Source organism: Mesocricetus auratus, unplaced genomic scaffold, assembly GCF_017639785.1.
Source record: "Mesocricetus auratus isolate SY011 unplaced genomic scaffold, BCM_Maur_2.0 Super-Scaffold_4256, whole genome shotgun sequence".
NCBI classification, from domain to species: Eukaryota; Metazoa; Chordata; class Mammalia; order Rodentia; family Cricetidae; genus Mesocricetus; species Mesocricetus auratus.
In genome coordinates this window covers 17,704,699-17,721,151 of record NW_024429182.1, presented here as the reverse complement: position 1 = coordinate 17,721,151, position 16,453 = coordinate 17,704,699, and the positions used below count along the sequence as shown (strand labels likewise).

At 38.0% G+C, this 16,453-nt stretch overlaps 1 protein-coding gene across 4 annotated transcripts; it reads left to right on the top strand.

Moving 5' to 3' along the window:
- The first annotated feature begins 5 nt into the window (after positions 1-5).
- On the top strand, positions 6-14,475 carry Cutc (cutC copper transporter). 4 transcript variants are annotated; one of them, XM_013112706.3, is made up of 9 exons: positions 6-198; positions 2,709-2,780; positions 6,574-6,633; positions 7,604-7,813; positions 8,428-8,463; positions 10,659-10,774; positions 11,358-11,385; positions 12,987-13,092; positions 13,884-14,475. In XM_013112706.3, exons 1-9 carry the CDS (start codon positions 141-143, stop codon positions 13,996-13,998), a joined length of 801 nt encoding a protein of 266 aa, XP_012968160.1. In that variant the 5' UTR covers positions 6-140; the 3' UTR covers positions 13,999-14,475. The 4 variants fall into 4 exon arrangements, with proteins under 4 accessions (XP_012968160.1, XP_021090766.1, XP_021090744.1 ...); XM_021235107.2 differs by having other exon boundaries at positions 6-243; XM_021235085.2 differs by having other exon boundaries at positions 6-243; positions 10,641-10,774.
- Positions 14,476-16,453: the final 1,978 nt, after the last annotated feature.

Genomic DNA, 16,453 nt, shown 5'->3' with positions numbered 1-16,453 from the left:
TGAGCACTGCGCCTGCGCCTACGACTCGGCTTCGCGGGCGCGGCGGGGCGCGGGCGTCGGGAACGCGCCTCCTCCGTCGCTCGCGCAGCCGCGGGGACTCAGTGGAAACCGAAGGCGAGCGAGGGAGGAACGCGGGAAGCATGAAGAAAGGGACTTCCTGCGAGCGGAAGCCGGCGTGGATGCAGTCGGGGAAGGCGGGTGCGGAAGGTGGCCTGGCAGGGTGGTCGGCCGGTCGACCCCGGGGTGGGTCCCCGCCTGTCACGGGTCCGGGGCTGTGACGCTTCCCGCGAGCCCCCTCGGCTTCTCGGGGGTCCCGGCGGGTCACGCTTTCCCACAGGTTCCCTCAGCTCCCCCCTGCCGCTGTGGTAGATAATAAACTAGCGGGATCTGTTTCCACAGCCATTGGGTTGGTTACAGGTGACTGTTTGCTTCCGGCGGGAGTTGTGCAGGCTGGCTGTCGCGGCAGACGGGAATTAGTCACATTTCTTCAGTGAACTCTTAGTTCTCCCAACCAGCGGTTCTCACATTTGTTTTCCTTGGCGCTTACTGTCCTGAAACTACTGGCTGATAATTAGAAAATAGCCCCAGTGTACCTATTATATGTTAAACAGAATAGTGTAGGTGGCAGTGCTCTGTACTTTACAAGGCTCTTAATATAGAAGGTAGCTGGATCCTCATGCTTACATCTGCGTCCCATCTGACACATTTGGTAGTGCCTGCGTCCCACTGATGAGAGAGGGGCTAAGACAGAAAAAGTCAAGTAAAGGCACAGACTCGGAGTCCCCAAAGCTACCGAGTATCATTTCAGCACTGCCGCCTCTGTTTTGATCCCTACAAAACACTTTGCTGCTTAGGCTCCCGTCATAGCTACGCCCATCCTCTTGTGTAAAGCTACTGATTCCTTGAGCATTGTCGTTTCCACTGGTGTGACTGGTGATGTGGCTGTCTGATGTGTGGAGTTAGGGAATTGTTGTTAAGACCATAGACTAACATTTGAGTTCCAATCTATGGGACCCGTAGTCCTTTATTAAATAAATGGCAATTGCAACTTCATATTAGGAGGTAACAGAGTTTTGTTTTTCAAAGTTATTTTCATCATAAAAGCAACATCAAAAAATAAAAATAATTACCAATTCATTGTCCATTAGTAACCACTACCACAGCATGATATCTTCTTACAGAAATCATTACATGAAGCATGAATTACACTTTTGCTTTGTTTTTGGAGACAAGGTTTCTCTGTAACATTCCTGGCTGTCCTGGAACTCACATTGTAGACCAGGCTGGCCTTGAACTCACTGAGATCTGCCTGCCTCTGCCTACCAAGTGCTGGAATCAAAACTGTGTGCCACCACCTCCCAACGAATTGGGCATTTTTAAATTGTGTTGATCTTTATTGTGTGTGTGGGGGGGGCTACATGTGGTATAGTGAGTGGATGGAGGTCAGAGGACAACTTTGTAGAGTTGTTTCCAGTTTTAAATACATTTACGAAGTGAACTCAGGCTGTCAGGCTTGCACAGTGAATAGTTTTATCCAATGAGCATTTTCTAGGCTCCAACATTTAAATTCTTAATTACAAATACATTATACATTTAACTTGCAGGAAAAACCCAAAGCCACTAACCCATACTTTTTAGTATTAACATGTGAATTTGTAATTCATGTTTTAGTATATATTTGAATGACTTGTTAGCATGGTAGGTCCTGTGCTTGCTGAGAGGTGAAGATAAAGAATTCTTAAATAACGGCGTTCTTAAGAAACTTCATGTCGCCAGGCGGTGGTGGCACACGCCTTTAATCCCAGCACTTGGGAGGCAGAGGCAGGTGGATCTCTGTGAGTTCGAGGCCGGGCTGGACCGACAGCCTCCAAAACAATACAGAGAAACCCTGTCTCGTAAAAACCAAAAAAAAAAAAAGAAAAAGAAACTTCATGTCAACCAATAGAGATCAGATATGTATCCCATAAGTAAGAGGGGAAACTAGGGTTTTAATGAGAAATACGGAACTCAAGTTACTGGAGTTCAAAAGAAGGATATCAACGTTTCTACTTTGGGAGAAAAAAAAAAACATGGAAGTGTGACTTGGTAAGATCCTTGGAAAAGTTTAGCATTTGAAGATGAATCTAGGAGGATTTTAACAATTGGGATAGTATAATCATTGGCAAAGATGGACACTGAAGAACACTGGAGTCACAAAGAGGAAATAATATGTAGTTTATTCATGACAATCCTTTTTGAATGTTTACTGGGTGTATCTGTATGTAAATTATCTCCATGTTCATACTGTGAGGACAGGAGTTGAAACCTCCGTTTCATGGAAAAGTAACTTGTCTAGGGTCACACAGTGAAGAAAGTGGTGGGACCAGGGTTTGAACCCTTGTTTTTAAATATGTGTTCCTTATAACTGTTGGCGCTGAGAGGCATTCTGAGAGTCCAAGCTGAGACACCATGAAGAGGTCTGTGTTTCAGGAAGATTAATTTCACATTTAGTATGTCCTAAGATGGTTTCAGTTTGGTTTCTTTTGCATTTGTCTGTATATCTGTTTCCCAGTCTGGAGATAACGGCTTTACCACATGGATGGATCATAGTGTCTCTGTTTGTTTCTCTATTGCACATTTGGATTCAGGCAGCAAATACTGAAGTATAAGTAGAAGATTGGTATGAATTGTTAGTTCCTTCAAGAATTTCTGTTGTTCGTGTATTTTAGGAGCACCAAATGGATTTCTTATGGAAATATGTGTAGATTCAGTGGAGTCGGCCATGAATGCAGAAAGAGGAGGTAAGGGGAACTAGACAATGAGTAGTGGCTGATGGCCTTTTTTAGAGTCTGAAGATGAATCCCTATGAACTGACCTCAGAAAAGACCTTACCAAACGGGGCATCTGGGAGGCTGAGGCAAAAGGGTTACTGTGAAGTCAGTGTGAGCTATAGAATGAGACTCCATTTAAAGAAAAAAAAAAAAGCCCTAGAAAACCTACTGAAGGGCTTGGCGTGGTGGCACTTGCTTATAATTCCAGCACGGGAGAGTTAGCAGCATGAGGGTTGAAAGTTTGAGGTCAGCTTGAGCTAGATAGGGAGACCTTGCTTTAGAAAGTAAAGCAAAATTAAAAATTTATTGGAAAATTACTGTCTAATCTTCCCTTCCCCCAGTAGGTCACATTTTAAGTTAAGCATCTATAATCCTGCTTATTCACTAATGTGATTATTTTATTGAACTTGACACAAGTTTAAGAAGTCGAAATAGTTTAAAGATATTTTTAGGGGACTGAGCAAGTAGCTCAGTGACGAAGCAGTTGTAGCATGTGCAATCCCCAGTATTGAATAAGAATGAACATTAAAGATGGTTTTAGATGTCTTATCTTTTTACCATAGGTGCTGTTTTGTTTTGTATCTAAATTTGTTTTTGTGAGCAGCATAGACATTTCCATCATCTCAAGGTCAGAAAAATAATTTTAACTTGTTTTTTTGATAGTACTAGGGGTAAAACCCAGGGTCTTGTGCATTTTGGGCAAGCATTCTACTAAGCTATGTCCCCAAACATTTATTTTTAATTAAGGAACATTTTCAAACATAAGTGAATCAGACATAACATGTGAATTCCCATGTGCTGGCTAGTTTTGTCATTTGGGTAGAAGGACCATCAGAGTATAAAATATCCCTACCAGGTTGGCCTATGGGCCAGCCTGTGGTACATTTTCCTTATTAATGACTGATATAGGAGGACCCAGCTCACTGTGGATAACACCACCCGTGGGCCAGTGGTCCTGGGTACTATAAGAAAACATTGAGTGCCGGGCGATGGTGGCGCATGCCTTTAATCCCAGCACTCAGGAGGCAGAGGCAGGCGGATCTCTGTGAGTTCGAGGCCAGGCTGGACCAACAGCCTCCAAAACAGAGAAACCCTGTCTCGTAAAACCAAAAAAAAAAAAAAAAAAGAAAGAAAGAAAGAAAGAAAGAAAGAAAGAAAAAAAAGAAAACATTGAGCAAGCCAGTAAACAGCAGTCCTTCATGGCTTCTCTAGTTCCTGCCCTGGCTTCCCTTAGTGATAGACTTATAAGGTAAAAGAAACTCCTCCTCCAGTTGTTTCTGGTCATGTTTCATCACAGCAGTGGGAATCCTAACACCCCATCTACTCACCATTCGGTTTTGTGTTAGTTGCTTTTCTTGTTGCCAGACAAAAGAAACAAAAGGGAGAGTTTATTTTGGCCTCCAGTTTGAGGATATAGTCAGTCCATCATGGCACTGAAGGCATAGCGACACAGCTTGAGGCAGCTGACCCATTGTGTCTGCAGTCAGGAAGCAGAGATGTGGATGCTGATGCTCAGCTGGCCTCCTTTTCTTTTCTTTTCTTTTTTTGTTTTGGGACCCCAGCCCATGAAATAGTGCCACCACATTCAATGAGGACTTTCCCTCCTCAGTTACACGTCTCTGGAAACTCCCTCTACTCAAAGATGCACTCAGAGATGTGTCTCCTTGGTGATTCCATATCAAATCAAATTGACAAACGAAAAGCAATCATTACATACTTGGGCAGTCATTTTCAGCAAATATTTTTGGTAGGGAGCAGTTTCCATGTTTTCAATTTTGCTGAACACATTTGATTATTGTCCCTCCATGTTGCTTTTTGAAAACCTTTAAGAATGTAGAATCCTTTCATAGCAATGAGAAGGAATGGAGGAGTGATGGTTGCTATAACAGATGATATTTTTCCTCCCTGGCTCCCCGTGGGGATTGAACCTAGGACTTTGTACATGCTGTATTACTGAGCTACATAGCCCTTATTTTTGGTTGTTTTGAGAGAGTCTTGCTATAACCCAGGGTAACCTCAAACTGTGATCCTCTTACCTAAGCCTTTCAAGTGGTAGGATTGCAGACATGTACTGCCACACTTTATGATTTCTTCATTTTGTTGTTGACTTGTTGCATGCACTATGATGTTCACCATTCAGAGTGTCAGTCTCAACTTTGCTGTTTATGTAAGTGGTGCAATATATTATTTTGTAATCACTTTATTCCCTGTTGAGTTGTAGTTCACCCAGCCCTTTAAAATCCAATTCAGAACTGAATTTTAATAAAATTGTTTCATAGGGATGGACAGATGGCTCATTGGTTAAACACACTGGGTGCTTTTCCAAAGGGTTTGGGCTCAATTCCTAGCCCCTCGTCGTGGCTGACAACTGTCTTTAACTGCAGTTCCAGGGAGTCAGATGCTCTCTTCTGGCCTCTATGGGCAGCAAGCATACACACAGTATACAGACATGCAGGCAAAATAGCGAGGCTTAAAAATAACCCTAACCCTAAGCTGGAGAAGGTGGTGCATGTCTTTAACCCCAGCACTCAGGAGATGGAGGCAAGTGGATCTCTATGAGTTTGAGGTGAGCCTGGTCTATGCAGCCAGTACTAGAACAGCCAGGGCTATATAGAGAGACCCTGTCTCAAAACATCAAAATTAAAATGAAAATATAGAAATAAAAAATAATTTTTAAAAATGACTTTATAGGCAGTATCCTGTTGTATTACATTAGAAGGACATCTTGTTTTTTTTTTGTGCATGTATATGTGTGTGTATAATGTTAAGATTAGTCAGTGGATTCAGGGGTTACCAGCCTGATCTATCTTTTATAAGTTTTCCAGTCATTTGTCAATCTAATAATTTGTGTGTGTGTGTGTGTGTGTGTGTGTGTGTGTGTGTGTATATGTGTGTGTATATATTTAAGGTTGGATTTTGTTTGTTCTTTTGTTTTTGGAGGTACATAGGATATTACTATGTAGTTGAGGCTGACCTTGAACTCATGATAATCTTTCTGCCTCAGCATTCCAAGTGCTAGAATTACAGGTGTGTACCACCATGCCCTGCTTAATATTTATTTATGTATTCATTCATTCATTCACTAGTAACAACCAGAAAGAACAACTTTTCATCATTTGTTCATATTGAAATGTGGTTGTATGAGAGGAAGGGAGAAAGGCAGGCTTCTCTGCTCACTCATTTTCAAAATAGCACATCTGTTTGCTATCCTCCAGTGAGTTGTCTTGGCATAAAACTAGATATAGTCGTATATGTTTTTATCTATCATAGTTGCTTTGTTTATTAATGCTTAAAATATCCTATCTTTGGCTAGTGAGAGCCTTGTCCCTGAGACGTTTTAACATGATTCCAATAGTTCTTTTGCTATCAACATTCACCTCACCTTGAAATTATCTTGATAGCTACTCTAAAGTAACTTTTGTTTTGTCTTAAATCTTAGAGTAATGAGGAATGTTTTGAAAAGTTGATGTTACTTTCTTACTGATTGAGAGTTAACATTCTACTATTTTCTATCCAATAGAGCCCTTATTCCCTGTGCATAATAACTCTAATACAATTTTTAAGAGAATTGGCTTTACTTGAATTTACTCTTAATTTGACTATCATTAACACAATAAGGATTGTAGAATACAATTGAGATTTAAAATGTTTTTACTCTAATTTTATACTTTTATTTCTTTCAATTAAATTCTCAGGTTCTTTTTGTATTTAGATAAACAGTTTGTCTTGTCATAGGAACGTTAAAAAATGTGTTTTTAAAAAGGTGCTGGTCGGATTGAATTATGTGCTAGCTTACTAGAGGGAGGAACCACACCCAGCATGGGTAAGTATCTTTCTTTTTCACTAAATTTCTCATACAGAGGTTGGGACAAGTGATTATTTAATGTTAAGTATATGATGACTATGAAACCAATTAGAAATGCTTATGGTTGTAAATAACATCATCAAAAGATTTAATTAAACATATTTTTGTTCTCATACATCAAAAAGTTGGAAGGTAAATTGTTTTTATTGTATCAGTGATAAGTGCTTTTAAGTATCTTCCGTCCTTATAAATTGCTCTTCTTTAACCCTTGATTTTTCTATTACTTAACTTCCACCATAAACACTTTTGTTTCCTCATTGGCCTCCACGGCTTGGTCCTGGAAGCAAAGACAGACAGACAGACAGACAGACAGATACACACACACACACACACACACACACACACACTCTCTCTCTCTCTCTCTCTCTCTCTCTCTCGCATGCAGAGAAGCTGGGATGTGATGGGTCATGCTTGCTCTGATGGAGTGGCACCAACTATGCAACAAGCTGAAGTCTCAGCCTATGTATCATGTTCAGCACAGGTAGACTAGTAAGCTAGACTCTGTATGTGGCGTGTGTAGGGGCGCAGTCTTAGGTTCCAGTCATCTGGGAGGAGGAAGCTGCAGTTGCTAGTTTTTACACACTGTGGTCAGTCATTTGTAAATGCTCACACTTGGATCAGAGAACAGGCTTTGCCATGCCTCTGAGCCTCACCCAGAGGAAGGCTTTGCCAGTTTCCATGGGTCTGAGGCTTTGGTCTTTGTTAATAGTGCATTCACTGAGGACTCCATCCATTCTTTAGACATTCACTCAAGGTTTCTGCTGTTCTCCATAGGCCTCCTTCTGATGTCATCATTCTCTGAGTTCTGTCAACCCTTTTCCTTTGGAAATAATACATAAGAATAACTATATAAGACCAACGGTATTTTAATAACTTCTCCAGATCTTTTAGGTTACAGTTGAACTTTAGTCTGCTTCTGTTCTTACAGGTATTCTTCAAGTAGTAAAACAAAGTGTCCAAATTCCAGTTTTTGTGATGATTCGACCACGGGGAGGTGACTTTTTATATTCAGATCGTGAAGTTGAAGTGATGAAGGCTGACATTCGTCTTGCCAAGCTTTATGGTGCTGATGGTTTAGTATTTGGAGCATTGACTGAAGATGGACACATTGACAAAGAGCTGTGCATGTCTCTTGTGGGTAAGAATTTATAGCTATGGTGTAAAAGCCTCTAGTACACACACACACACACTCCTGATGCAGGAAAAAAAATCACAAAATTGATTTTTCAGCCATAAGTGTAGATACTTAAACTAGCCTATCTTAAAAAGAGGTTATTTAAATATTTGGGGCAAAGGGTATGTGGCAAAGCCCTCTCGAAACTCCTTTGTTGCTGTAGATCAGGTACTACTCTTGCAGAGTTTAAGAGAAATTTACATTGATTACATTAACCCATGCACCAAAACTTAAGAAGTTATTCTAGTCAGTAATGAGGAGAGGAAGTAGACAAGATAGATATAAACTACCTACATTACAAAGCCAAAGTTTTTCTTGAAGATTCTTGAGTAGCCAAGTAAAAGGTGTAATTCTATCTTTACAGTTCATTGTTTGGTGCCCCTAAGGTGTAGATAGCTGTCTGTATTTTATATATAAAAGTCAGAGCTTAGATAGGACTTTTGAGTTTATGAGGCTGCCATTTTGTTACTGTTTTAGTTCACTATCTTAGCAGAAGAGAGTATAAAAGTTTTGCCCAAGGAGAATTCTGCATATAGTAATCAGCCTCTTCATGCTTTTGTGTGACTTTCTTTTTATAGCTCTTTGCCGTCCTCTGCCAGTCACTTTTCACCGAGGTGAGTCATTTCTGTTTTAATAGGTTTGTTAAATGGTGTCAGGTTTCAAATTTTACCAGATGGCATAACCCTTCTAATGAACACTGTTGTATACTGTTACAGTGATACTAGTTACAGATTTAGAAATGGTGTTCAGTGCCTAGAAAACTTGAAAGCTCTGTTAATGAAATGTTGTTAAGGTGGTGGTAGCATGTGCTTGAGAAGAGAGTAAACATTGTCTGCAAGTGTTTGTGTCCAAGCAAGTAGCAATCCTAAGACTCACTATTCATTAGATTACCTTAGATCATATGCAGCACTAAAAGGAGTAAATCACCATGGCCACTGGGGTGAAATGTACCTCCAGGCAAAACCATTCTCCATGTATAGAAATTAAGATAAATTATTTGTCACCCTTTGAAACGTATGACACTACCAGAAACTATTGTCTTGATTTGGTATTAGCAGTGTTCTTATAGAACAGCAATTACTAAAAGATGTTAGTTTGTCAGCGTCTTGATTTGGTATTAGCAGTGTCTCTTATAGAACAGCAATTACTAAAAGATGTTAGTTTGTCAGCGTCTTGATGCCAGGCACACCAAAAAAATTTAAACATGAAAAATATTTTTAAATTAGTGAACATTTATCTCAAAATATTTTAAATTTTGTCATTCTTATTAATTTTAAAAAATAAACCAGCCATATAGATTATATTTTTAAAATTTTAACTAAAAGATGACTTCAAATTTCTATTTATTTCTTTGTCTAATAAATCTAACAAAAATATTTTCACAATTTATTGAAATATTAGTAGTGTTCTTGGTCCTATTTTTTCCCATTTGTTTATTTATTAAGGCAGGATAACCATTGTTGAGAAAGCGATGGCACAGAAAAACTTCTGTAGTAAGCTAGCAGCCTGTGTCCACCAAACGGTGGAAAAGGGAGCCTGTCCCGAGGACCATATTACCTCACCACCATAATATAGATCTCTGAATCACATAATAGGGCTGAGCACCAAAGCAGAGTAGTTTTTCTGTTTTAAGGTTCCTAGACCACTTTCCTTTCTTAGTGTGCTGAAGAGAGAAGTCTCAGCCCTTCCCTCTCCACTAACCTCCTTTCTCCTCCCCTTTCCTCCCTTCCCCTGAACTTGAAATCCTTCTGCCTTATCCTCCTGAGTGCCAGAATTATAAGCCTGTGCCTCTTTTTCTGACTTAGGAAAGGAAGTATCTTAGTAGGACAGAATTGAAATGTCATGTTGTCTGTTGAAAGCAGCCAGCCTTACACTATGAGTACAAATAACTACTCAAGAAACCTGTATGTGATGCCAGGCTGCTCTAGGACAGGCACTTTTTCCAGGTGGATCGTTCACCTGTCACATTTATAGCATTATCATATTTAAATGCCTCCTATATAAATGTATTAATACTTATTTTAAGTTAAAGTTTTTTTTGTTTTTGTTTTTGTTTTTTGGTTTTTCGAGACAGGGTTTCTCTGTATTGTCTTGGAGGTTGTCCTGGAACTCGCTTTGTAGACCAGGCTGGCCTCGAACTCACAGAGATCCACCTGCCTCTGCCTCCCGAGTGCTGGGATTAAAGGCGTGCGCCACCAACGCCTGGCTTTAAGGTAAAGTTTAAGTAAGTTTATTTTAAAGAGAAAGACTTGTGATTACTGAAAATTAGAAACTTGTCACTTTTTATCTGGATCTCAGTAAATGCACCTATAGGAATATGTACTAATAAAATGACCATGCATATTACCGGTGGTATGCAGACTTTTGTACTGGCAAACTCTGACTCTTAGAAAATGAAAAGAACCTTAGGAACAACAACAACAACAACAACAACAAAAAGAGCTCTTAGAGCAGTCATGGTGGTGCATACCCTTCATCCTGGAACTCTAGAGACAGAGGCAGGTGGATCTCTATGAGTTTGAGGCCAGCCTGGTCTACAGAGTGGATTCTAGGCTACTTTTAGCTACATGATGAGACCCTGTCTCAAAAAGAAAAGAAAGAAGAAACTCTGGTTTGTAGCATTTTCTTGTTTCTGTGGTTTAAATGCTTTACCTTGACTAATTTCAAATGCCATTTTATATACCAGTATATATAATATGTATTATAATATGTGTACACACACTACATTTTGGACACTATTGAATTAGAGGATATTTCTGATCAAAATTCAAATCAGTCTTACTTATTTTAGCCTTTGATATGGTTCAAGATCCAATGGCAGCTCTGGAGACTCTCTTAACCCTGGGATTTGAACGTGTTTTGACCAGTGGATGTGACAGTTCAGCACTAGAAGGACTACCTCTAATAAAGCAGCTCACAGATGAGGTACAAGATGGCTGTGGTTACTCTGGACATTCTGTTAGATAGCTAGTTTATAAAAATGAATGTTACTGACTTGGTGATTATGGAAGAAAAGCAGAGCCAGCGACGTATTTATATGATTTTTACTTATTTATTGCATCAGCATTTTCAGTAACCAGGGTACTTGAGATCAAATTAGACAGCAAATTGTACCTTTTCTGTGTCATTAGTATTGTCTAGTTTTACACCATATCTTTTTAACTGTCAACCCATTATGTATATGCAGGAAACTCCTGTTTTCTTTCTACTGCATGCCACAAACTCAAAATATCTGTGATTTTTCCTTTAATATTTTTCTTATAAAGTTTAATTTTCCACCTGTTCTTTGTGTTTATAATATTATACATTTTAAGACAATATAATAAAAATCTTTTTGGAAAAATTATAATGCTGAATATCTTTCTTGCTCAATACCCTTTCCTTCAGAGAAAGAAAGAGAGAGCTATTGAAAAATTAAACATTAACAGTACTTAAACTTTTAATATACTTACTAATCTCAATTGAGAGAAAGATACTAAAATTTACTGTCTTTCCCCCCCCTTTTTAGGCAAAAGGCAGAATTGTGGTGATGCCAGGTATTTGTCTCTGTTTTTTCTCATAACACTGAAATAAAGTGTTGGAAGAGCAAATGAGTCAAGAAAACAAGGGAGAAAGTGTTAGAACATAGTACTTAGAGATAAAAATATATAGTTTGATTAAAATGTTTTAAGATTAGAAGGTCTCTGCTGAGATTTGAAAATGAAGAGCCTTCTAAAAGAAGTTGATTTAAAGAGGAGCAAATAAGGAATTTTCTACATGTTTGCTTTCTCACCGCTTAGAATATTATAAATTCGAATATTCATCTTAGTGAGACAGAGTAAGTTCAGTGCTGCTGTCCTATGATAAAGCCAAATGTTAGGCAACATGCCTGAATAAATGGAATATTCTGCCAGCCCATACAATTGTATCAACAGACTTGAGGTCAGAAATCACATATCAAAATCCAGCCTCTTCATGGTAAGTTCAGAAGAAAGTGGGGCTAGAACGAACATATCTCAACATAAAAAGGCTGCATATGACAAACCTACATTTAAAGAGCTCAAAGTATTTCCACTAGACTCAGTTGAGTCTAAGTAGAGTCATATAATTTCAGTACGATCACACAGCTTTTTACAGTTGTAGTTGGAAAGCCCAGAATTTTAATCTAAATCTGATTTGTCAGCCTATGTTCTTTCTGTTTTGTTTTGTTCTGTGTTGTATTGTGTTTTTATTATTGTTGTTGTTTGTTTGTTTTGCTGTTTTGTTTTGTGAGACAGGGTCTTGTTATGTAGCCCAGACTGGTCGTACTTGAGCTCATCCTGCCTCAGCCTCAAGTGCTGATATTAGAGATATTCACCACTCTGCCTGGCTTGTTCTTTCCACATTTTAAGGGTTCAGCAATATGACTATAGCACTAACAACAACAACAAATAGCCAAGTTAATGAGTCTGAATAAGTTTATTAAAAACATAGCTTAAAGTACAAAGTGCATAATTACTACCATCTTAAAATGTTTTGAATGTATTTTCTATATCAAAATATGAAGATGAATAATTTCATATTTATAATTACTGGTATCAGTTCAGAGTATGACTGTCATAAATATGTTAAAGATTACCAAAATGAATGTCATCATAAAGTACTTGGCTATGTAGTTTAAATAAAGTAAAATTAGATTCATCAGTGAAATGGAACAAAGAGTTAATCATACAACAAAAAAGCTGTAAATAGTTTGCTTACTCTTATTTCCAGTAGAGTCAGTGTGTTCTTCAAATCCTGGGCCAGAGTGAAACGTTGCAGGTTCTCTGTTGAGGATAAGCTTCTAATGCTTTTGTAGCTTTTTCCTCAAACCTATCTTGAACTTTCCATATATAAGTTGAGGGGAAAGCAATAATGAAATTCTGAATGATTTTCCTTGTTCAGAATAGTCCTTTTAAATCCAAAGTTAATAATGCATAGCATTGTGACATAAACCAATGTATAAATGGGTTTCTTTATAAGCTCTGTCCTTATAAGTTCTCCAGAGTCTATATTTGTCTTCTGACCCAGTTTTTGCTTAGAGACAATAATTGTTGAATCGGTGGAGATTTTATGTAGAATAAGGATTTGTCATGTGATATTCTGTTCCATTTAGTATATTCATTTTTCTTTGTAACAGGAGGTGGCATAACAGATAAAAATTTACAAAGGATCCTTGAGGGTTCAGGTGCTACAGAATTCCACTGTTCTGCTCGGTCTTCTAGAGACTCAGGAATGAAGTTTCGGTACAAATACATTCTTTATGTACAGGATAGGCTGAAATTAATCTTTGCTTGCTTAAATAAGAAAACCTTAGTTAATGCCACTATTGAATAATAGAATGCTGTGATTAGTAAGTATTATAATTGGTTTTTCAGTTGAAAATATTCCTAAAATGATTGTTACTCTGCAGACATAAACAGTAGCTTTAGAATATCAATAAACCTTTACATAGCCTTTGCTTAGTCTTGTTAGCCATCAACGTTTTTATGGTTGTATGTAGTCTGTGTGTCCACTAAGAGAGAGACTGTTAATTCTGTGGGAATGATTTCCTAATTCAAGCATTGCTGAACTTAAGCACTTAATAAATTAATTCAGCAGTAAAGTATCCAGTGAGTCAGATACTCACATGTACTCATTCTGTATGCTTTCCTTTTACTAAGTTAATAATTGGTACAAGGCAGCCTCAGTACCATTTTTATCTTCCTTTACCTTTGCTCTCTACTTGTAGTTGTTTTGAAATTTTATCATCATTAAGGACTTTAAACTATGATGTTTATTTTTTCAATACCCTAGAGGAATCCTAACTTAATTGAATCGTCTTTACTGGGGAGGAAAGGGTTCAACATAAAAAAGGAAGACCTTAGCATGTACAGTTTCAGATATGAAATCCAATTTCCTGCCTGATAGATTTAGCTACTAGATTTTTCAAGTAATTACCTTCCTTTATTCTTGAGCCATGAATTAGTTTATAAAGTGAAGGAGGGTGTGTTTAGCAACTGATACGATTATCTCTTCTTTGTTGTTTCTATTGCAGAAATTCCTCTGTTGCAATGGGAGCTTCACTTGCTCATTCAGAATATTCTCTGAAGATAACAGATGTGACAAAAGTAAGGACTTTGTATGCTATTGCAAAGGATATCCTGGTTTAGTGAAACTTCTCTGAGAGACATGGCGGTCACAGTGGGAAGGTAGAAGGAGAGCTTTCAATTCTCCACATGACCATGGAGTATGCTTCTAAGAAGAAAAAGAAATTGTAACAGCAATGCAATCATTTTCTTTGTCAGTCATTGCTGTCATCGTGGCTAAATTTATTCTGTGCTTCCACAGAGACTTAGTCAGTTTTCAGTGGAATTAACTGATAAACTGGTAAAGTTCAACTACAAGGTATGAAATCAGAATTTGGTTTAGGGTCAGTTTAGTACCATGTCTTTTGCCTTTTTTGTTTGTAAAATAAAAATTCTCATTATATTGTATTATCGTCTTATATTTTTTCACTTAATATTATTTCACTTAAGATTGTTTTGCTTTTCTATTTCTTTTAGTTTTTTTTCTATCATGTACTCATTGGATTTGTTGCTCAGGGCAAGATGTAAAGGTTACAGTAAAATGGTATAACATTTCCCAGACTTGGACTTTTTCTTTCTCTTATATTCTGACATCAAAATTGAGGCAAGAATATGGTATGTGTTCCAGTGGGAAATGTTAGTTTTCTTTGGATCTTTCAGTAGCCACAATGAAAGGTGGTGCTGACAACATAGGAGCCAAAAGTCTATATCTCTGTCTAAAGGGGTCAAGGTGCTGGATGACATAGTGATGGCCACAGTTAAAGGCAAACCAGAGCTCAAAAAGGAAGTACAGCCAACACTGGTAATTTGGCAGTGAAAGTCATACTGGAGCCAGGTACAGTGGTATGTGCCCGCAGCCATCTGTAACTAAAGTTCCAGGAGATCCAAGGCCTTCCTGTGGCATATTCAGACACATGATCCAAGGCCTTCCTGTGGCATATTCAGACACAAGGCATGCATGTGGCATATAGACTTACATGCAGGCAAAACACCCATACATATAAAATACAAAACACCTGTACATATAAAATACACACAAAAAAGCAGAAATAAGTTTCTAGACTCAGTAAAATATATACTTGCAAAGAAATGTAATTTAGTGTTTTAGCCTAACTCTCTCCCATGTTTAGGCTGTCTATTCCCAGAACTCTGGGAGGCAGAGGCAGGCAGATCTCTGTGAGTTCGAGGCCGGGCTGGACTGACAGCCTCCAAAACAATACAGAGAAACCCTGTCTCGTAAAACCAAAAAAAAAAAAAAAAAAAAAAAAAAGCACCAGGCACTCATTGTTTATTCTTTTCTCCCATGTTAGCTTTCTAGGATCAGCCTTTGACAGTTTAAAAGCCCTTTCCAGGAGGCAAAGAGCTTTAAAGTCAGCACTTATTTTGTGTATTCCACTATATGAGTATAAAAAAAATAGAACAAAATACTGTGATCCTTTCCTTGGTTTTTCCACATTTTAGTCCTGTTTTAAAATACTTTTTGCCACTAACTGGTGTGGTGTAGGCCTTTAATCCCAGGAGGCAGAGGTAGGCAGATCTCTGTGAATTTGAGGCCAGTCTGTTCTACAGATTGAGTTCCAGGACAGCCAGGGCTATACAGAGAAAACCCTGTCTTGAAAAACCAATACATAAATAAAATACTTTTTGCCTTGGCCATCATGTTTTGTCACAGCAATAGAAAAGTATCTAATACAATAGGGTTCTAAGACAATTCACTGGGAAGCGTATTTGTTTAAAATAATCGTAACAAATGGCACTGGAAAAACTGGATATCCACGTGCAAAATATTAAAGCTAGATCTTTATGCCATGTACAAAAATAAAAGGATCCCAACCCTAAGTATAAGTTCAATATCACAAACCATTTAGAGGAGGGCAGCAGTGAGTCTGTGACCATGGATTAGCCAAAGAGCACACGTGGCAAACATAAAGTAGGAATGCGCCGCACTTTGTCAAAGTAAAAAACTTAGGCTCTAAAGGATAACATCAATAAACTAGAATGGGAGAAAATCTTTACAGTCATGTCTGATAATGCATAGTAGCTAGAATATATAAAAAACATTTAAAACTCAAATCATGAAAAACAATCTAATTTTAAAATAGCAAATGATTTAAATAGAAATTTCTAAATGAAAGTTACAAATAGTTACCATTTTTTTAGTCACTAGGGGAACTGCAAATGGAACCCACAATAAATTACCCTTTATTTGCCCAAAGATGATTACTCCAAGTGCTGGAAAAGAAACTAGAACCTTCATGTACTAATAATGGGAGTGTAAAATGGTGCAGCTATTTTTGTAGAACAGTCTGGGAATTCATCAGAGTGTTAAACACAGAGATGCAGTATGACTCAGCAATTACATATCCAAGGAACTAAAAGTATATAAGTGTCTATACAAAAACTTGATACATGGATATTCATGGTAATATTACTTATCCCTTAGAGTGGTAATATTACTTATCCCTTAGAGAATAACCACTTTGCATCTCCTAGTCAAGTAGGAATTAAGAATGATCTGAGTTAAAATCTTTAGGTAAAA